Here is a 21371-nt window from a genome sequence, read left to right on the forward strand (position 1 = left end):
TCCCTGCCCGCATCCTCGGGACACCTTTCCTCCAGTTCTTGTCCCAGCCCTCCTCTGTGAAGTCTGTTCATCTACAGCTGCCTCACACACCGCTACTCCCGCCCCTCCCACCCACTTCTCCAGCACCTACTGTCTACAACTACTCATGTGGTGCTTATCACGTGACTGCTCTGTATTGCTAGTTCCTCTTCCCTGGGCATCCCTGGTCTCCCACCGATACTATAAACTCCTTGCTTTGTACATAGCTGTGCTAAGTAAATACTTGCTGAGAGACATATGAGCCAAGGAGAGATACCTCCCACCTCACTTTCCAAGGGCCTCACCAATTCCATTTAAGCCAATGAGGCCGTAACGACGGCCTGAGTTTAATTCCAGTTTGGTGTCACTGAGCAGCTCTTGACCATGAAAGGTGAGGGAGAGGTTGATGATGTGGGCATCGGTACTGTTGGGGTGAGAGGCGAGGACGCCAGTGACAGCTCGAGCAGCAGCTTTCTTCATCTCAAAGTCCTCTAGCTCCTTGGTCAGCAAATCCACTTCTGGGGACAGAAAACAAAAGCAGTTTGGGAAGAGGGCTATAAGACAGACTAAGCTCTTACACAAAAAGGCATGTCTTAGAGCATCTGGATGGCTCAGTCAGTAGAGCATCAGACTTTTAATCTGAGGGTCCAGGGTTCAGGCCGCTGTCTGGGCATTTGTGGCTTTTGTCCTTCCTTAAGTTACCAACTATTATCCTACACAGATCCAAAGGCTGAAAAAGGCATGCCCTGAAGGACCTGGGCTCGAGATCAGGTTGAGCTGACTGAGATGTTTCACAAGTTTTAAAGAGGGTATACACTGCATACAGATCTGCCCTGGTACCCTGCTTCCACGGACATTTTTTACTTCGCAACTTGTCCTTTTAATTCTAACTTTCCTTGTTCTAAGATGGTATAACGCGTGGTAGGAATGGCTAGAACTCCAAACTGTCCTCCATGAGTATGTGTTAAAGAATTAGTACCATGCCCAAAATAAAGCAGATGCTATAGAGGTGCAATGCTCCACGACCTAGAGCTTCCAGATGGTGCTTCCAAGAAGCTATGCTGCCCAAAAGGGACCAGTGTGAGAAAATGCAGAGGGATCACTGGCAGGCAGAGCCAAGGCTGGAAAACCAGAAGTTCCAAGTCGGGAGGGTTTCAGAGACGCAGACTGACCGTGAGACAAGAGACTAGCTGTTCTGCCTTTGTAGTTTTTCAGGCATGACTACATTTTCGGGCTGGGAAGAACTATTAATACACGGCCAATGTTAACTGGCTAATGGTTGTTGAGTTTACTCTGTGCCTGGGCTGTACTACATTATCATTCCCCATCTAATTTAATCCCCATAACCCTTATAAGATCAACACTGAGGACCCTCATTTTATAGATGAAGAGGCTGACTAATACAGCCAAGGCCAAAAAGGCTAGTAAGTGACAGACCCAGAGTTTGAACCAGGCTTTGTCTGACCCCAAAGCCATGACCTTAACTATCTCACTATACTACCTTTCCATAAAGGACAAGCGCCCACAAAGTATTATTGCAAGTGGGACAGAAATGGGGGTAGAGGGAGTCTTGGTAAGCTTCTTCCAAAAGAGAGTAAGGTGATCTATTAACCTTTTCAGGAAGGAATGAAAAACTACACATGAGGATCCGCTACCGTGACAATCTTCTAATTTTATAGTCTTTGTTACCCGTACCCGTTTTCCCATGGTAACCTTACAGTAGAACACCTGAAATGAGAAAGCCCATGTGCTTGTCCTTAGGAAGAGTAAAGATGGAGTAGAAGGGGGAAGAGAGCTCGGTGCCATCCTCAGACAGGCAGGCGTGGGGAGAGCAACCTGAAGGGTGTGATGGTTAGTCTTAGGTCACTCTCCAAATGCCCCATCCTGTCGGGACATTACCACTGCTGGTGCTGTACCCACCCTGCTGCTGAACCTGCTCTGCCTGCAGGGAGTCAGAACTGAGGGCAGGGACTGTCCTGCCAGACAGATGGCAGTCACTCTATGTCTACCTCAGCTTCCAGTACAGTGTGTCACACGTAACTGCTTGATGAATACAGGCAGACCTCATTTTATCGCACTTCGCTTTATTGTGCTTCACAGATATTGCAATTTTTACAAACTGAAGGTCTGTGGAAACCCTACGTCAAGCAACTCGATCAGCACCATTTTTCCAACAGCATCTGCTCACATCCTGTCTCTGTGTCACGATTTCAAACGTTTTCATTACTATTATATTTGTTACAGTGATCTGTGATCTTTGATATTACTATTATGACTCACTGAAGGCTTAGATGATGGCCAACATTCTTTTACCAATAAGGTATTTTTAAATTAAGGTACGTACATTGTTTTATTTATTTATTTATTTGGCCGCACCACGTGGCTTGCAGGATCTTAGTTCCCCAACCAGAGATTGAACCTGGGCTCTCAGCAGTGAACGCGCAGGGTCCTAACCACTGGACCGCCAGGGAATTCCATACAGTGGTTTTTTTTTCGTTTGGTGGTTTTTTTTTTTTTTGGCCATGCTGCACAGCATGTGGGATCTTAGTTCCCCAATCAGGGATCAAACCCGTGCCCCTTGCATTGGAAGCGTGGAGTCTTAACCACTGGACCGCCAGGGAAGTCCCCACACATTGTTTTTTTTAGGCATAATGCTATTGCATACTTACTAAACTACAGTATAGCGTAAACATAACTTTTATATGCACTGGAAAACCCCCAAATTCATGTGACTCACTTTATTGATACCACAATATTGATATTTACTTTATTATGGTGGTCTGGAACTGAACCCACAATATCTCCAAGGTATGCCTGTACTTTTCAAATGGAGGACAAATTTTTTGTTTTGACTGATGAGAGGAATTTAAAAAGTCTCTTTTCTACACAGTTGCGTTACCAGGCTTCCCACAGCCCTGCTTTGTGCCAATCCCTGTTCTAGATGTTGAGAAGAAGATGTACAGGGAGAAGTTTATGCTCTAGATCAGGAGTTCGTAAACTTTTTCTTAAAGGGCCAGATGGTAAATATTTTAGGGTTTACAGCCCAAGTGGCAAAAATCAAAACTATTATGTAGGTACATACATTACCATTTGAAACATGACCACTTAAAAATGTAAACCATTCTTAGCCTGGGAGGGGAGGTGGCTTAAAAAAAGGCTGGCCAGATTTGGCCAACTGCCTGTTTCTGTAAATAAAGTTTTATTGGGACACAGCCACACCCATCATTTATATATTGTCTACTGCTGCTTTCCACTACAATGGCGAAGTTGAACAGCTGTATCAGAGACCATATGGCCCACAAAGCTACAAATATTTACTATCTGGATCTTTACAGAAAAAGTTTGCCAATCCTTGGTCTATATGTCTATCTGCTCAGGCAAGAAGATCAAAATTAAGGGAAAGCTATACAGCCAACCCTCTACATCCACAGTTCTGCATCCACAAATTCAACCGAGGATTAAAAAAAAGAATTCCAGAAAGTTCCAAAATTTGCCACACACTGGCAATTATTTCATAGCATTTACAATGTATTAGGTATTACAAGTAATCTAGAGATATGCTAGGTTATATGCAGATACTACATACACCATTCTCTATAAGGGACTTGAGCTTCTGTGGATTTTGGTATTCACAGGGGTCCTGGGACCAATCACCAGCAGATACCGAGGCACTACTGTATACCATTTTCTCTTGATCTCTTCCACTTTACAGCATCTATGACCTAAGTCATCTCCTGAGCTTTAAAAGACAGACTTAGGGATTCCCCGGTGGCGCAGTGGTTGAAAGTCCGCCTGCCTATGCAGGGAACACGGGTTCGTGCCCCGGTCCGGGAAGATCCCACATGCCGCGGAGCGGCTGGGCCCGTGAGCCATGGCCGCTGAGCCTGCGCGTCCGAAGCCTGTGCTCCGCAATGGGAGAGACCACAACAGTGAGAGGCCCGCGTACCGCAAAAAAAAAAAAAGTAACACTTAGACCTCACTGTCCTGCCTACAGCATCCCACAAAACAGACTCAAAAAATAAGTGAATAGCACTGAATAAATGCAGAAGGGATTCTGGAATAAACTTCATCAGAGAGAATACAGTAGACTTGACAAGCAGCCCCTTTCTATTCATTCCCCAAACAAGGGGACCAGCTGAACTCTAGTGCCTGTCTTGAAGAGTCTCACTTTCTAAAGAAGGCTGAACTGTCTGCCAGAAGTCGCTTTCCTTGATAAAATTTATCTTAATCTTTCCGTACCTCACTACCTAAAGAAGGCCGTGTGGCAATGGTAACAGGTAAAGGCTGGAGAACAGTGACCTGCAGCATTAAGTAATTCCAAACTCAGAGAAGAGAGAGGACCCAGTCTTGGGAGAGGAAACAGATGACCCATTAATTATGAAAGCAGAAATGACCCTGGGTCCCTGGTAATAAGAAATGTTTTGAGAGAGCTGGAAAGAAAACCAGATTTCATATTTCAGAAGAGTAGCTCCCTGAGGAAGCAGGGTGAAAACCAAAGCTCCCTTATTACTGAAATAGGGGTAGTATAGCTAGGTTCCCCCTGAGAAATTCTGGTTTCCTAGGGAGAAAGGTGAAGAAGAAATTTGTAATGGGAACAGTGGACAATAGTCTCAAAGTGGGATTCAGTTTTCTATTTTTCTAATTCATCCAGAAAGTACCTACAGAGCTGATGATAGATACTGCTTAACCATTGTTCCTGAGGACCTAGAGGAAACCCTGTCTACTTTACAGATCACAATTCAGCCTGCTCCTTCACTCCTATCATTCTTAACTTCCCATTCCTCCACCACTCTGGCCAGGAAGAAAACTTCCCCATGACCTGACTTTACTGCACTAGTTTTCTCTAATAATTCTTATTTTGGAGACAATCCCTACCATTCAACTCTCTCCTCTCAATCATTTTTTTTTTTTTTTTTTGCGATACACGGGCCTCTCACCGCTGTGGCCCCTCCCGCCGCGGAACAGAGGCTCCGGACGTGCAGGCCCAGCGGCCATGACTCACGGGCCCAGCCGCTCCGTGGCATGTGGGATCTTCCCGGACCGGGGCACGAACCCGTGTCCCCTGCATCGGCAGGCGGACTCTCAACCACTGCTCCACTAGGGAAGCCCTCAATCATTTTTAACTCTCCCTTTTCTGAATGCCTATCTGTCTGTTGTAACTTGCATTAGTAATTCTCCTCTCCTCTTCAAACATTTACCTAGTATCTCTTAACTGCAAAGTTGATCAGGCAAAAAAAATATATTACACAAGACATGGTCTCTGCACTCAAAGATCAAGCAATTTAGACGAAGAAACAGAAGGCACAACATAAAAAGGTAACACTGGGACTTCCCTGGCGGTCCTGTGGTTGGGACTCCACGTTTCCACTGCAGGCGGTGTGGGTTCCATCCCCCGATTGGGGAACTACGATCCTACATACCGTGCAGCTCGGCCAAAAAAAAAGTAACACTCTAGATAGTACAGGGGTATAGTGAATAGCAATATTATTGAGGTCAGGTTTGACTGGGAAAGATTTTACCATCCTGAGCTGGGCCCTGAGAGAAATGTCAAATGTAGCTAGTACAAAAATTGTGGTATTAGAACCTCAGTGTGTAAATGGACAAATGCGGTGACTGTTCAAGGGACAACAATAGTGGATGGAGAAGACCTCTTCAGAGTGTTTTCAGGGGGCAAGGAAGAAGGCTGGGATAGACTGCCAAGGGCCTGGGATATTCTTTATCACACACTGCCCTGTTTCCCCATCTAGACTGCAAGATATCAGACAGCAGAGCGTGCTTACAGTGCCTCAGTTTCCAGCACAGTGTCTAACACTTGAGAAGCGCTCATAACAGAAAGGCATCTCTCTCCCAGAAAAAACCCATAAAACAACTCATGTGTTTCTGTCTTGTTGGTACAGCCACTACCGCTGGGAGGACAAGGGTATTATGTGGTAAGGAGCCTGGCACACTGACCTTCATGTGTAGAAATGGAAATTAAGAAAGGGGCAGGGAACTGACCTTCTTCTCCAAGTCTGAAGACAGAGCAGCAAGGCAGCACAACCACTCTCATATTTGCTTGCCACTGAGTATGTGAGAACTCTGTGTTCAGTTTCCTTGATCAAGCTCCAACTCTACTGGTTTGGTTCATCATGAAAAGTTTCACGGCACCAGATACAGTCTCCAGCGCCCCCAGCACGCGGACTCTGACTGCAGCTGGGGCGTCCTTTACGTCCGAGCAACCACCCCAGGGACCCACCTCTCCCTCAATTCACCTGTGGTCTCTTGGCCATTGGCCTCCTCATTTTTCTCCTCTGCCACCTGTGGCTCTGTGACAACATCTCCGTTTTCTTCATGTCCTCTTCTGGGCCGCTGTCGTGCTTTGGCAGCTTCCTTCTTTTTGGCTGCCTTCTTCTTGGCCAGGTCGGAAGGCATGGTGATGAACCACAAGGGAACGTTACTGTTCTTTCAGGAAGCCTGAAGGAAGGCAAACACCCCCAGGTTCTAAACTTCCGCAGAACGCCTGGGCCTGGCTCCATCCCTCTCAGGAACTGCCTAGCGAGCCTCTGATCCCAGCTCCGTCCCAGACTAGTCGCTCCCAACTCTGTCAGGATCTCTCAAGCCAATTCTGATCCTCGGCCGGCCGCTCTTCTAATCTCAACAGCTCTTCCCTCGGGCTTTGTCCACCAATCCCCACGGACTGCCTCACTCTGGAAAATGCACCTCCTTTCAGGGCCTCCACTTAGGGACCGGGTTCGGCCCCTCGGCACAGGTCCCGGTCTCCAGTTTCCCCACAACTTGGCGCTCCGCGCTCTAGTCGGCCGCCTCACTTTCCCGGGCTTCCTCCTCCTGTTTGCCTCCGGCCTCCTCCCCGTCGTCCCCCTCCACACCAGCTGCCCGTCGGGTCCAGCTTCTTCCCGGGGCGCCCTCGTGCCCCCGCCCCGTGAGTCCCCTCGGGGTCTCCTCACTCACCAACCCGCGAACCTCCCCAGCCCCCGCCCGTCACCGTCTCTCCCTTGGCCCCTTCTTCTCCCGCGCAGCCGCCTCCATCCCAGCCCGGTCCTTCCTCCCTCTGCCCGTGCCCCCTCCCCCTCACCGGCCAGCACCCTCCCCCCACAGCGCCCCTTCCCCCAACTCACTGGGCCTCGCCGCTCGGCCTCTGTCGCAACAGAGCAGCTCCTTGAGCTCCTCCGCGTGCGGCCGGCTCACTAGCCAATCACGGCCTCGCGCGGCTCTCGCCGCGCCGCCGCGTAGACTCCTGGGAAGTGTCGTCCTCCAGACGCGGCTGCCGAGCTTGAGACCCTCCTCGAGAACTACCGCGGATTCCAGGGGCCTCGCGGGCCGGCGTGACGTCATCAGGATGCGCGAGGCTGAGGCGATTGGAGTCCGAGAGCCCTCTGCCAGCAGCTTGCTGCGGGAACTGGAAACTGCAAATCCCAGCTGGCTCCTCGGATAAGCGGCTGGACCTCCCAGGCTACCCTACCTCGGGAATAGCTGAGGAATTATGCGGAGATACCGGGTTTATAGGGCCGCCCAACCAGCTCAGACAGCAGGGCGAGCGACTACACTTCCCGGCAGGCATCAGGCAGGAATGGGTCGAAACAATGAGGGAACGAAGAGGAGGGAGGAGGAGGAGGAAGCGTGAGCCGGCTGGTGAGAGGGACGGGAAGACGCTCATCACTACGAAGATGATGCAAAGAACAGAATTCCTCCATGAAAGAAAGGTGTCCTCGTTCCATGAAACTGAGGTTTTAGAGGCTGGTCCAGTGAACCACACTTTAGAAGGTGCGGAACTTGTTCCTGAACCGTGGCTGCTCAGCCTACCCACTCCGGAATTGTTAGGTTTCCATCCAAGCCATGTAAGTTTGATGGGAAGAGCTCTGACGTAAAAAACAAGACTTCTTTTCTGAGTTTAGCTTTATCGTCATTTACCAACGTGATCTTGCCCGTTACTTTTCCTTGCCCGTTACTTTTCCTTGCCCGTTACTTTTCACTGTTTAAAATCCATCACAGACTTCTCATAGCCTACGGTGCACATACCAAATGTGTAGCCTCAAATACCTCTCCAGGCTTCTGACCAGCAGTGCCTCCAGCAGTGACACGGCTGGAGGGAAGCAAAGGAAGCTGTTACTCCCTCTGAGCACATCCTCCAAAAGTAGCCCCCCGACCCTTTAAAAAAGTGAGCCCAGGGACTTCCCTGGTGGTCCAGTGGGTAAGACTGCGCTCCCAATGCAGGGGGCCCAGGTTCGCTTTCTGGTCGGGGCACTAGATCCCACACGCATGCAGCAACTAAGACCCTGCGCACCCTAAATAAATAAATAAATAAATTTTTTTTTTTTTTTAAGTGAGCTCGCTCCACGCCCCCCCCCTCATAGACCTAGTTTTCCTCCTCAGAGTTGATGCTCCAGTAGACTCTAACTACTTGCATTTCAGACATAAGCCATGCCCTTTTACACCGCATGCCTTTGGGCATGCCTTTTCCTAGAATACCCTCCGTGAATTAAGTGCCTACTCTATGTCTGACTCAGAGCTAGATGCTAGAGTTTCAGTGGTGGTAAGTCATTCCCGGACCTCACGGAGCTCACAATTAAGAATGCCAAAAAATTGTCGCTCACCATCTGGTTCTAGAATAATGAAGTCACTAGCCACTGCAGTTACTGACCTTCCACACACCCTGAAAGGAGTTCAGGGCCAAGATCAGGAATGAGGCACTCTGTGCTCTGGGAAAAACTGGCAGAAGAGGCCTTCAGATATTTTCTGGAGAAGATTTTATGAGCCCAATTTCTTGCAACTCCTCAAACCTGGAAAAACACTACAATCATTAACGGAGGCATCTGCTTCCTGTGACTAGCAGTAACCTGCCAAAATGCGTGCTTGATTACAAATAGCCCCCCTTCAGTAGAATCATATATATACTGACGTCCTCCACCTCTTCGGAGCAGTTCCTCAGAGCTCTCTGAGAGGCTGTCTCCCGGGCTGCCTTCCTCATTTTGCCCCAAATAAAACTTAACTCACAGCTCTCATGTTGTGCATTTTGTTTTCAGCCGAAGAGATGGAAAATTTAAAAAGGACACAGCTCATGACATTCAGCTGATAAGTGCCATAGGAGCAAAAGCATTGTTTTAGGTAAAGAGATATACAGACAATAGTTAACTGCCTGCAGAGCCCTTCTTTGCTAAACAAGGAAGCTATATATGATCGTGGATCACATAAAATTGCTTATCCAAGCACCTAGCCTCCTGGGAGGTCTACAACATGCCTGCCTCTCCCAGCCTCATTAAAATGCGTGGTCACAGGCAGGTTTCAGGTTACAGAGACCTACAATTAATTATACTCTTTCATTTATGCCATCACATTTAATCCCCCCAACAGACGCTAAGGTGGGTATTAATAGCATTTTACAGATTGGAAATACAGGCACGGCGCTGTTCATGAAACAACACTGCTGAGAGGAAACATGGCCAGGCTTGAAGCTCAGATCTTCCGGTTCTGGGACTCCAGCTCTATAAAGTGACTTGGGACGGCGGCAAGGGGTAACCAGTTCCGTCTCTGACTCCACCTATCGCATCCATGATTTCCCATGAATTGACCGTTGCTGGGCAAAGTCTCCTTCAGCACAGCAAGAGTGGCCTAGAAAAGTAAGAAGTTCTGCCATTCTCATCCAGGGTTTAGGTCCCTTGCAGGGAACAGACCTGGGCATGAAGGGAGAAGAAACGGGGAAATAAGAGGGAGAGAGGTAGGAGAAAAGGACTGGCTAAATATGAACAATTAGAGAAGATCAGTGCTGGAAGCAGGAAATGAAGAGTCCAGACCCTTCATTTAAAATATGAAGAAACTGAGACCCAAGGGAGGAAATGTCTCATCCAGAATTACCTAGAAACTTAGTAACTGAGAAAGGTCTAGAACTTTGCGGTTCAATGTGGTAGCCTCTAGCCAGATGTGGCTACAGAGCACTTGAAATGTGGCTAGTCTGAACTGAGATACGCTGTGTGAAACAGGCATTGGATTTCAAAGATTGCATGTGCAAAAGAAAAAGAATATAAAATATCTCAATTTTTTATATTGATTACACGTTGAAGTGTTAACATTTGGGATATATTTAATACTATAAAATATATTATTAAAATTAATTTCACCTGTTTCATTTTGCTTTTTAAAAAACGGTGGCCACATGAAAAGATGCTTAACATGGCTAATTATTAGAGAAATGCAAGTCAAAACTACTATGAGTATCACTTCACACCAGTCAGAATGGCCACCATCAAAAAATCCACAAATAAGAAATGCTGGAGAGGCGTGGAGAAAAGGAAACCCTCCTACACTGCTGCTAGGAATGTAAATTGGTGCAGCCACTATGGAAAACAGGATGGAGGTTCCTTTAAAAACTAAACATAGAGTTACCATATGATCCAGCAATCCGAATCCTGGGCACATATCCAGAAAAGATGACAACTCTAATTTGAAAAGATACATGCCCCCCAATGTTCATAGTAGCACTATTTACAATAGCCAAGACATGGAAGCACCCTAAGTGTCCATCAACAGATGAATGGATAAAAAAGATGTGGTATATGTATATATATATATATATATATATATATATATATACGAATATTACTCAGCCATAAAAACAGTGAAATATTGCCATTTGCAGGATAAAGAAGATGGGGTACATATATACAATGGAATACTATTCAGCCATAAAAAAGAATGAAATAATGCCATTTGTAGCAACATGGATGGACCTAGAGATTATCACACTAAGAGAAGTAAGTCAGAAAGACAAATACCATATGATATCACTTATATGTGGAATCTAAATATGACACAAATGAACTTATCTATAAAACAGAAACAGATTCACAGACATAGAAAACAGACTTGTGGTTGCCAAGGGGGAGGGTGGGTGGGGGAGGCATGGATTGGGAGTTTGGGATTAGCAGATGCAAACCAGTATATATAGACTGGAAAAACAACAAGGAACAATATAGTTCCCTGTGCTACTGTATAGCACAGGGAACTATATTCAATCTCCTGTGATAAACCCTAATGAAAAGGAATATGAAAAGAATGTATATCTATATATATAACTGAATCACTTTTCTGTACAGCAGAAATTAACATAACACTGTAAATCAACTATACGTCAATAAAATAAATTTTTTAAAAATATTGCCATTTGCAGCAACATGGATACACCTAGAGATTATCATACTAAATGAAGTCAGACAGAGAAAGACAAATATCATAAGATATCACTTATATGTGGAATAACAAAATGATACAAATGAATTTATTTACAAAACAGAAACAGGCTCACAAACATAGAAAACAAATTTATGGTTACCAAAGGGGAAAGGGGTGGGAGGGATACATTAGGAATTTGGGATACACACCACTGTATATAAAATAGATAAACAACAAGGACCTACTGTAGAGCACAGGGAACTATATTCATTATCTTGTAATAACCTATAATGGGAAAGAATCTGAAAAAGAATATATCTATATCTAAATGAATCACTTTGCTGTACTCCTGAAACTAACACAACATTGTAAATCAACTATACTTCAATTAAATAAATAAATACTTTAAAATGTGGCCACCAGAATATTTAAAATTTACCTATGCGGCCCATGTTATATTTCGTTCTTTTAAAAATATCTTTATTTGTTTATTTATTTGGCCGCATCAGGTTTTAGTTGTGGCACACGGGATCTAGTTCCCTGATCAGGGATCAAACCCGGGCCCCCTGCATTGGGAGCTCGGAGTCTTAGCCACTGGACCACCAGGGAAGTCCCTCACATTGTATTTCCATTGGACAATGCTGGTCTGGAACCTGTATCTTTCAACCTCTAGATGAGTGTTTCTACTATGCTTCCCAGAGTCTTCGAACAAGCCATTCATTTACCACCTATTATGTGCCAGTTGCTGAGGGGAGATCAAATTGCTGTCTATCTGAGGATAAGACCAAAACACAGTAAAGGGTAAAGGTGCTGGTGCATTCCATCTCATGTGCCTCCTATATGGGTTCTTGACTCTACCAACCCCAATGTTCCCTTTTAATAACAAACTTCTCAAGGAAGACCCCCCTTCCTGTTTTGAAATAAAGTTCGTATGTCACATAACTTAACTACACACATAAATTTCAAAAAATTACAGTGCAATGACAACAGAAAGAAGAAAAGGAAATCCTTTATAATAAAAGAATAATGTTATTTCAGTATGCTAGAAAACATCATTAGACAGACGCTTGTACTTAATGTAGTACCAGCTTGAATGTGACAGTACAAATGCAGACACAACACTATGAATGACATTGCTGTGCATGATACAGTTCTCCAAAATGTTAACAAGTACATTCCTGGACAAAATGAAAGTACAATGTTCCTTCCATTTTCATGATAGTTCCATTCCTTGAAAATTCAGCACGTATTACAACCCTGCAAAATTACTTAATTTTTATATATAAAACACAGGCTCAAGGATTAGATGATTGGAACCTTTCTTTTTTTTTTTTTTTCACTAACAAGATTGTTCAGTAGGACATATTTGAAAGCTACGTAGGACAGGGACTTCCCTGGAGGGTCCAGAGGTTAAGACTCTGGGCTTCCACTGCAGGGGGCGCAGGTTGAATCCCTGGTTGGGGAACTAAGACCCTGCATGCCCCACGGCGCGGCTGGAAAAAAAAACAAAACCAGAAAACAAAGAAAGCTATGTAGGACAGATAATTCTTTCTAGTGTGATATGATCTTGCAACGTATAAGACATGTAGCATTCTTGCTCCTCCCCTCAACCATCTGACAACAAAATTGCACTTCCAAATTGCTCCCTAGGGATGTGCCGTCCTGGGTGGGAACCCACCATACTTGTTTGAAGGCCCCGCCTGCCTTCCAGCCTCCCTTGACCTGTTTTCCCCTCACTCACCAGGCTTTAGCGGCTTTGGCCTTCCCAGTTCTCTGGGCCAATCTCTTCCTTTTTCAGAGCCTTCTGTGTTCTGCTCTTTGCCTGGAAAACTCCTCTTCACTTTTTGTCTGGGTGATTTACTGAACCTTTGGATCTCAGGATTCCCAAATTCTCAGTCTAATTCTTCCTGTCCTGTTTCTCCACTGGAGTCTACTTTTCTGTAATGGTTCTTACGACAGTTTGTGACTTCCACCTAAATTTATACTTTTTTTGTCAATGTGTCTTTAATGCCTGTCTCCCGCAACTCTCAGCTACCTGAGGGCAGGGACCATGCCCACCTCGTCTACCACTCCTTTACGATGATCTGGAACTTAGTAGGCAAACAATAAACATTTCTGAAATAACTGAGCGGGTGATGGGGTTCGGGAAGCCCATTGGGAGCAGCCGTCAAGGAGGCAGAAGCGCGCTCACTGAGGGAGAGTAATTTTTTCTAGGGCAGAAGGGAGTTGAGGTTGAAGCTTGCGTCACCTTTGGGTCCGTGCTGGGTTCACTCAGATTAGCGTCTGCGGAACGCACGCCTGTTGTTGGGGGGCGGGGGGCGGGGGGCTGGCGGGACGACCACGTCACCCCACGGCGGGTACGCGGCGCAGAGAGGGGGCGGGACGACCACAGAGAGGGCGGCGCTGGAGCGAGCGGCCGGATGCGGTCACCATAGAGACGGGGACTGACAGCGAGCGGAAGAGGAAGGAACGGGCCAGGCTGTGAGGTGGCAGCGGCTGCAGCGGCGGAGCCGGCGCCTCGGGCCCTGGGGTCTGTTCCCCCTTCCCCGCCCTACCCCTGCAAGGGGCGTCGGGGGCGCCGCTCCGGAGGACAGGAGCACATCCCAGCCCCACGCCCTCACCCCCGCTCCCCGGGACCGGGCTGGCCGCGGCCGCCATACCCCGGCCGCCCGTTATCCTCCCGCCGCCGCCCCTGGCCCGGCTGCAGGGGACTCCCCCTGTGGGCCTCGGGGTGTCCCTCGTTGTCCTTCGCCCACTGGCGCAGGCAGGGCTTTTGCCCCCGCTGACGGGCCTGAGAACGGGGTCTTTGCCCTCCGCTCCCCGCCGCGACCTCCATTCCCGTCGCCAGAACGAACGGGGTCTCCCTGCCCCTCCTCTACAGCCCCGTGACGCAGCCAGTTTTATTTCTGTTGTGAGACTAACGGCTAACACTCGCTTTGGGCCTTCTTTCTAGGACTAGAGTTGCTCTTTGATTGCTGAGAGGTAGACAGGGGCGCCGGGCTTGACAGCGGGCGCACCGGAAGCCAGCCGAGCATCCGTGTGCCTTCACAGGATCCCTGCGTTGCCGCTAGCTGCTTCTCTTCTCGGTTTGGTTTGGTTCGGTTTGGGTACCCGGGGCTCTGGTAAAACCAAACACCGAATCGCTCTTACGCGGCCGGGGTTACTGTCATTGGCCTCCCGTCCCTTCTCAGAGGATGGCGGGCAGCACCAGCCTCTCAGCAGCGGGGCTTCGGAGAAGAACGCTCTGCAGAGTGGCTTCATCAGCCACTGTGCTCCTCTGAGAGGCCCTTCGTGCTGAGTCACCACATCCTCCGTCCGCCTCGTTAGGTGGGCAGAACTTCTGTGCGCGGTGCCAGCGGCTCCTGACCACTCCTGCCTACTGGGAGGGGTGGGCACCCTAGCCGGATGTTTCCTTAACACTCTGGAATAGAGCGGAGAGGCCCTGAGCCCATCCCGGTGCCGTGCCGGCCTGAAGCAGCCAGTCAGCAGCCCCTGCAGTAAACTGAGTGAGACGGGCCCCCGCCAGGCGCTTTCTGGGAGAGGCCTGTGGAGTTAGCTTCCTCTAGCCGGGGGCTGTTGTGTTGATGGGGCATGCATGCGCTTTTCTCCAAGCCCACCTTTATCGGTTGCTGCCATCTCTTGGCTTAGATCCAGTCTACAGATGCATGTAGTCCTTTTGGGGTTAGGTTTGACAGGATTGAGTTTTATTTCCTCCCGTTTTTACTGGAAGCCTCACCATTAGTGGGTGAAATTGATTCTAATATTTACTGTTTGGAGTGAGGGTTAGATCCAGCACCTTGACAACAGAAGGCCAGGCAGACATTTCCCGGGGATGCTGGGCCTGGACGCAAACACGCCTAGTTCTCTTGTTGACCTCCTTGACCCAAGGTTCCCTTGTTAAAAACTGCAGACCTACTCCCGGCTAGGTGCCCATTTACCCACTGATCGATCCTTGAGGCTGTGCCCTCTGGGGCCCGCACATGGCAGGGCCCACCGCCATGCGACTGAGCTCAGTGTTGGCTCTGCTGCGACCAGCACTGCCCCTCATCCTAGGGCTGTCTCTGGGGTGCAGCCTGAGCCTCTTGCGGGTTTCCTGGATCCAGGGTGAGGGAGAAGATCCCTGTGTAGCGGCTGTGGGGGAACCAGGAGGGCCACAGAATCTAGACTCAGGAACTCAGCTTGACCAAAGTGATGAAGACTTCAAACCCCGGATTGTCCCCTACTACAGGGATCCCAACAAGCCCTACAGGAAGGTGCTCAGGTGAGAGTTATGTGTGTGCACAGTCCCCAGACCCCAGTTTAGGGCTGCCCCAAGCCCTTGCCTCTGCCTTCACTGGGAATCATTGTAGGCTCCTGGAAGCAATTCTTTGCCTTGTCATCCATCAGGGTTTGGTCAAGTTTCTTCCTCCTCAGGTCTGAGAAAGCCTCACCCGTTGGTGTTAAATTAGTGGCTGGATGTTGTTCAACGGGGCAGGAATTGCATCTAACCCATCTCATCCAGCCTTGGTTGACCTCTCCCCAAATCAGTCCCGGTGTCGGCTACTCAGTGGATGTTCACTCCAGTAGCTCATTAATATGGATGAGGAGGTCTCTCCCTTCTCTTTTCTCAACTCCAGCTCACTAATTGCTAGGGGGATGTATGTGCTGGACACCCTGAGTTCCTAAAGACTAGGGAGTTGACCCTTGGCATGCTGGTCTCCCTGCAGGACTCGGTACATCCAGACAGAGCTGGGCTCTCGCGAGCGGTTGCTGGTGGCTGTCCTGACCTCCCGGGCCACACTGTCCACTCTGGCTGTGGCTGTGAACCGCACGGTGGCTCACCACTTCCCTCGGTTACTCTACTTCACTGGGCAGCGAGGGGCCCGGACTCCGGCAGGGATGCAGGTGGTATCTCACGGGGACGAACGGCCAGCCTGGCTCATGTCCGAGACCCTGCGCCATCTTCACACGCACTTTGGGGCCGACTACGACTGGTTCTTCGTCATGCAGGATGACACGTATGTGCAGGCCCCCCGCCTGGCAGCCCTGGCTGGCCACCTCAGTATCAACCAAGACCTGTACCTGGGCCGGACGGAGGAGTTCATTGGCGCAGGCGAGCAGGCCCGATACTGCCACGGGGGCTTCGGCTACCTGTTGTCACGGAGCCTCCTGCTTCGATTGTGGCCACATCTGGATGGCTGCCGAGGAGATATCCTCAGTGCCCGTCCTGATGAGTGGCTTGGCCGCTGCCTCATTGACTCTCTGGGCATCGGCTGTGTCTCACAGCACCAGGTGACAGCCCTTTCAAGTTAATCCCGGTCCCCGACAAGTTAGTAGTGACCGAGTGATTGGCCTCGAGGCTGGGTGCTGCTGGCACTTGCCCAGCAGCACCTTGGGGCTGTCGTTGTGCCTTTTCCAGCCCCGATCACCCCTCTAGCTCTCCCTTGCTCACCTCTGACAGTCTTAGATCCCTAGGGCCGTCAGAAGTGGCATCTTGTCAGGGACCCTCTGAGCAAGCCAGAAGGGTGCCCCTCACCAGTCCTCCCACCTGGCCCCTTGCCTTCCGCCCCTTCCCCGACACTTGCACGGTCACCAATGATCTGGGAGTGTCCTAGAGATGGCCACTCTCCTGGAGGGGTAAGGTAGCCCAGGAACCTCCCTTTTGGTTGGTGAAGAGGGGACGATGCCAGAGGGGCCGGCCCCTCCTCCCAGACCAGAGTATTGGGAGTATTTTCTGGCTTTCGGCTTTCATTCTTCTGAGAAACAGTGAGGTTCTTTGGTGGGGGTGGGGGGGGGCTAGGGCATCCTTAGTTGCCTAGCTAGCACCCTCTTTTCCAAAATCCGTTGGTGAGAGTAAGGCCGAGGTTGAGGGGACACCAGAATGAGCTCCTGTGCCCTCCCCGCTTCTGCGGCAGTGGCAGTAATAGGTGTGAATGCTGAGCGTGGTCGAGGGTGGTCAGGCCGGGCAGCCCTCCCTGTGTGGCATTGATTGGTCTCATTGGTCCTCTAGGGGCAGCAGTATCGCTCGTTTGAACTGGCCAAAAATAGGGACCCCGAGAAGGAGGGGAGCTCGGCTTTCCTGAGTGCTTTTGCGGTGCACCCCGTCTCCGAGGGAGCCCTCATGTACCGGCTCCACAAGCGCTTCAGTGCTCTGGAGCTGGAACGAGCGTACAGTGAAATAGAACAGCTGCAGGTGAGCCTGGGACCAGGGTTGGAGGTCAGAGGGAGCTTCAGGCGTCCAGGCTCATGACGCATGGGAGGGGAGGCTGGGCGAGGTGGAGGGAGGCTGACCTACCCCAGTTTAAAACGACTCCCGGGAGAAGGGGCTCTGGGGGGTCCAGGTCAGTCACAAGATAATCGAAGCTCCTAGCATGACCTGGCTGCACTTAAAAGGGTTTGCAGGTGAGCTCTGAGGATCGGGCTTGGTAGAGTGCTTAGACAGAACAGTGGTTTGTGTTTTTGGGGGGGTTGTCTGGGTTTTTTGTTTTTTGAGTTTTATAAAAGTTAAGTGAATTAATGTTTGTTTTTTAACATCTTTATTGGAGTCTAAGAATAGTGTTTTTTTAGTTTTTGAATTTTTTGGCCCCCCTGCGCAGCTCGCAGGATCCTAGTTCCCCGAGCAGGGACCAAACCCGTGCCCCCTGCAGTGGAAGCTCGGAGTCTTAACCACCAGGGAGGTACTGACAGAATAGTTTTAATTCCTCTCCAGCAAGGAGGCAAAAACCTAGAAGTCCCTGAACCTCCAGTACCGCCCTTAGCAGGTCCAAGGGCAGAAGGTAGAGGAACTCTCTGCTTGACCGCGGGGGTTGTCTGAGGGGTACCGGTGAAAACAAAGGGCTCTTCATGAAGAGCGCGCGAGTGCTTTGAGTGTGGAAGAGAAAGACTGGCCAGCTTTAGATTTCAGGGTGCTCTAACCTCCACGGAAGCACATTTCCCACCGCGTCCGCCTCACAGCAGTTGTGAAAGGCGGCTACGATTCGGATGCCTCCTGCGCTTACCCGATTCAAGAATGTAAAGTACAGGGAATTAAGCGATGAGCCTCACTGAGTGCCGCTGGGGTCAGGGCAGACCTCAGGCCCCGGGACGCCGGAGTGGGGTAGGGTCCTGACTGCCTAGCGGGGCACTAACTGGGCGTCCCTCCCACCCAGGCTCAGATCCGGAACCTGACCGTGCTGACCCCTGAGGGGGAGGCGGGCCTGAGCTGGCCCATTGGGCTCCCGGCCCCTTTTACACCGCGCTCTCGTTTTGAGGTGCTGGGCTGGGACTACTTCACAGAGCAGCACACCTTCTCCTGTGCAGACGGGGCCCCCAAGTGCCCGCTGCAAGGGGCTAGCAGGGCAGATGTGGGTGACGCCGTGGAGACTGCTTTGGAGCAGCTGAATCGGCGCTATCAGCCCCGCCTGCGCTTCCGGAAGCAGCGGCTGCTCAACGGCTACCGGCGCTTTGATCCAGCGCGGGGCATGGAGTACACCCTGGACCTGCTGCTGGAAGCCGTGACGCAGCGCGGGCACCGGCGGGCCCTGGCCCGCAGGGTCAGCCTGCTGCGGCCCCTGAGCCGGGTGGAGATCCTCCCCATGCCCTACGTCACCGAGGCCACCCGCGTGCAGCTGGTACTGCCGCTGTTGGCGGCCGAAGCCGCCGCGGCCCCTGCGTTCCTGGAGGCCTTTGCAGCCGGTGTCCTGGAGCCGCGAGAGCATGCCTTGCTCACCCTGTTGCTGGTCTACGGGCCGCGGGAAGGGGGCCGAGGGGCCCCGGACCCGTTTCTCGGGGTGAAGGCTGCAGCGGCCGAGTTGGAACGACGGTACCCTGGGACGAGGCTGGCCTGGCTCGCTGTGCGCGCGGAGGCCCCTTCCCAGGTGCGGCTTCTGGACGTGGTCTCTAAGAAGCACCCGGTGGACACGCTCTTCTTCCTCACCACCGTGTGGACCAGGCCCGGGCCCCAAGTCCTCAACCGCTGCCGCATGAACGCCATCTCCGGCTGGCAGGCCTTCTTCCCGGTCCACTTCCAGGAGTTCAGCCCCGCCCTGGCACCACAGAGATCTCCCCAAGGGCCCCCGGGGGCCGGCCCCGACCCCCCGTCCCCTCCTGGTGCTGACCCTGCCCGGGGGGCTCCCGCTGGGGGCAGGTTTGACCGACAGGCCTCCGCAGAGGGCTGCTTCTACAACGCTGACTACCTGGCGGCCCGAGCCCGGCTGGCTGGTGAACTGGCAGGCCAGGAAGAGGAGGAAGCCCTGGAGGGGCTGGAGGTGATGGATGTTTTCCTCCGGTTCTCAGGGCTCCACCTTTTCCGGGCCGTGGAGCCAGGGCTGGTGCAGAAGTTCTCCGTGCGTGACTGCAGCCCTCGGCTCAGCGAGGAGCTCTACCACCGCTGCCGCCTCAGCAACCTGGAGGGGCTGGGGGGCCGCGCGCAGCTCGCCGTGGCGCTGTTTGAGCAGGAGCAGGCCAACAGCACCTAGCGCGGCCCGGGGCCCTGCGCCGCCTCCGCTTACAGCCCTTCCGGCCTTAGCCGGGCAAGGCGGCGGACAGATGGAGGGCTTGTTGCTGTATTTCTGAATAAGACAATGTTATTAAAAGTGTCTTCTGCCGAAGTGTTTTTAGGTCTAGGGAACATAGAGTAAGACGACTCTGAGGGAGGGGGTGGGGAGTTTCCCAGAGGGACCCACTGCCCTCCCCTTCCTCCTGCCTCCCCAGTTACCAATGACCACACTGTTTTTAGGTCTAGGGAAGATAGATAGAGTAAGACGACTCTGAGGGAGGGGGTGGGGAGTTTCCCAGAGGGACCCACTGCCCTCCCCTTCCTCCTGCCTCCCCAGTTACCAATGACCACACGGCTGTTATCAGGTGAATGACCTTTAATCCAGTCCCCGCCTCCCCCGCGAGGGGAGGCCTCGGAGTGATGGCGGAGCCCTAGGGGACAGGGCCGGGCCTGAGGCCCCCAGCGGCGCCCGTTCCCAGGGCTCCTAGGTGTTGCGCACAACCAGGGACTGCTCCAGCTCCTGCCTGCGCTGCTGGATCTGTAGAGAAATGAGAGCAGGAGCAGGTTACCGCGCTGCTGGTGAGTGACAGGACGCCCCACCCCCCGCCCTGGAGGAGCATCTGGGAGCGGGGGAGGCTCCCCAGCGAGCGGAGCGCCGAGGGGGACGGTGCAGCGGCTGCTGAGGCTGAGAAGGGAGGTTTCTCCGGAGTGACGTGACGTGACGTGACGTGACGTGACGTGACGTGACGTAACGTGGGAGGCCGGAGGCCTGCGGGCCCTTCACACCTTGCAATAGAAGTAGCGGCTGACGGCTTCCTGGGACCAGGGCTGGTGGTAGAAGTCAGCCCGGCGCTCCTCCTCAGGGTTGCCCGCCACGTCCGTCATCACCTGGGAGGGAGCAGTGGGGTCAGCCCCGAGCCCGGACCCCTCCAGCCCCCGTGAACAACGTTTACTGTCTTCCCGATGTGCTTGTCTTCCATCCAGTGCTCCCTGAGTCCCCTTCACCTTGAGGTCCCGGCTCTGGGAGCGGAGGAGGTCTTGGATGTAGCCTTTGGGGTCTCTGGAGAAGCTTAGCATGAAGTCCCTCTGGATCTTGAGCTGGTTTATGGACTCAATCGTCTCATGGATCTACAGGTAGAAAGACAGAGGCTTTCACCTGGCCGTGCTGGTGTGCGAGAGGAAGGGAAAGGGGGGGCGGGCGGTACGGGGCCGGGAAGGGGTTTGCTGTTGTTCCTTTGAAGGGCAGTCCCTCAGGCCCCTGATGCCTAGGCAGTCCCAGGGAAAGGGGGATGGGCGGAGCTCCAAGGAGCGAGGGAAGGGCCGCCTCCCCTTCCTCTCTCCATAGGCCCACGTTCTTGTCTGTTTTGTCTGTACTTCTGTCACTTTTGGGTTAATGTCCCACTCCAGCTCTGGGCTCTGGCCCCACCTTACTGTCCAGAGCGCTGATCTCCTGCTGGTTGGCCGTGGACAGGAGGAAGCTGCTCATCTGTCCTTTCAGTGGCTCCTCCACCTCCACATCAATGTCATAGCATGCCGTCTTCTTCTGGTCCGATGGGTCCACGCTGCCAGGGGAGTCCAGCCCTTGGCGTCCATGCCGCCCCCACGGAGGCCAGGGGCGCTGGGTCCCGATGCAGAGGGGAGGGGCGGCATGGGGGCGGGGAGGCAGAGGGAGGGGCAGGGAGGGCAGGACCACCACAGAGATTCCCCTGTTCTGAGGAGCAGCTGGGGGCCTCAC

General features: G+C 51.6%; 3 protein-coding genes and 1 long non-coding RNA gene across 5 annotated transcripts in view; 1 reads left to right on the forward strand and 3 right to left on the reverse strand.

Moving 5' to 3' along the window:
* Positions 1 to 307: 307 nt before the first annotated feature.
* On the reverse strand, positions 308 to 6873 carry LOC114485010 (ATP-binding cassette sub-family F member 2-like; the record flags this gene model as incomplete). The annotated part of the gene is made up of 3 exons (XM_028485133.2): positions 6718 to 6873; positions 6270 to 6471; positions 308 to 536 (listed from the first exon to the last, which is right to left on the reverse strand). Coding segments are annotated over exons 2-3 (389 nt in total), but the record flags the coding sequence as incomplete, so codon positions are not given.
* A 925-nt stretch (positions 6874 to 7798) lies between these two features.
* On the reverse strand, positions 7799 to 13496 carry LOC129391867 (uncharacterized). The gene is made up of 3 exons (XR_008616662.1): positions 12923 to 13496; positions 8657 to 8795; positions 7799 to 8098 (listed from the first exon to the last, which is right to left on the reverse strand). It is a non-coding gene; the product is annotated as an uncharacterized lncRNA (long non-coding RNA).
* Positions 13497 to 13655: 159 nt separating this feature from the next.
* Positions 13656 to 19748, forward strand: CHPF2 (chondroitin polymerizing factor 2). The gene is made up of 4 exons (XM_055082858.1): positions 13656 to 15442; positions 15888 to 16452; positions 17171 to 17353; positions 18309 to 19748. Exons 1-4 carry the CDS (start codon positions 15162 to 15164, stop codon positions 19614 to 19616), a joined length of 2337 nt encoding a protein of 778 aa, XP_054938833.1. The 5' UTR covers positions 13656 to 15161; the 3' UTR covers positions 19617 to 19748.
* Positions 19749 to 19966: 218 nt separating this feature from the next.
* SMARCD3 (SWI/SNF related BAF chromatin remodeling complex subunit D3) overlaps positions 19967 to 21371 on the reverse strand; it is a 35343-nt gene continuing 33938 nt past the window's right edge. For both annotated transcript variants that reach the window (XM_028485132.2, XM_007126681.4), the window contains 4 exons: positions 21063 to 21198; positions 20642 to 20764; positions 20423 to 20524; positions 19967 to 20174 (listed from right to left, as the gene is read on the reverse strand). In XM_028485132.2, the coding sequence (XP_028340933.1) occupies positions 20121 to 20174; positions 20423 to 20524; positions 20642 to 20764; positions 21063 to 21198 (415 nt within the window). In that variant the 3' untranslated portion in view covers positions 19967 to 20120. The remainder of the gene's footprint in view (positions 20175 to 20422; positions 20525 to 20641; positions 20765 to 21062; positions 21199 to 21371) is intronic.

The sequence above is a fragment of the Physeter macrocephalus genome, unplaced genomic scaffold (assembly GCF_002837175.3).
Source record: "Physeter macrocephalus isolate SW-GA unplaced genomic scaffold, ASM283717v5 random_305, whole genome shotgun sequence".
In the NCBI taxonomy this organism is placed as follows: domain Eukaryota; kingdom Metazoa; phylum Chordata; class Mammalia; order Artiodactyla; family Physeteridae; genus Physeter; species Physeter macrocephalus.

Excerpts from the sequence above, each read along its gene's own strand:
- CHPF2 (XM_055082858.1), top strand. The coding sequence starts at position 15,162 with ATGGCAGGGCCCACCGCCATGCGACTGAGCTCAGTGTTGGCTCTGCTG. Across the intron at positions 15,443-15,887 it reads CCCTACAGGAAGGTGCTCAG|GACTCGGTACATCCAGACAG; the intron begins GTGAGAGTTATG and ends GTCTCCCTGCAG. Across the intron at positions 17,354-18,308 it reads GTGAAATAGAACAGCTGCAG|GCTCAGATCCGGAACCTGAC; the intron begins GTGAGCCTGGGA and ends CCTCCCACCCAG.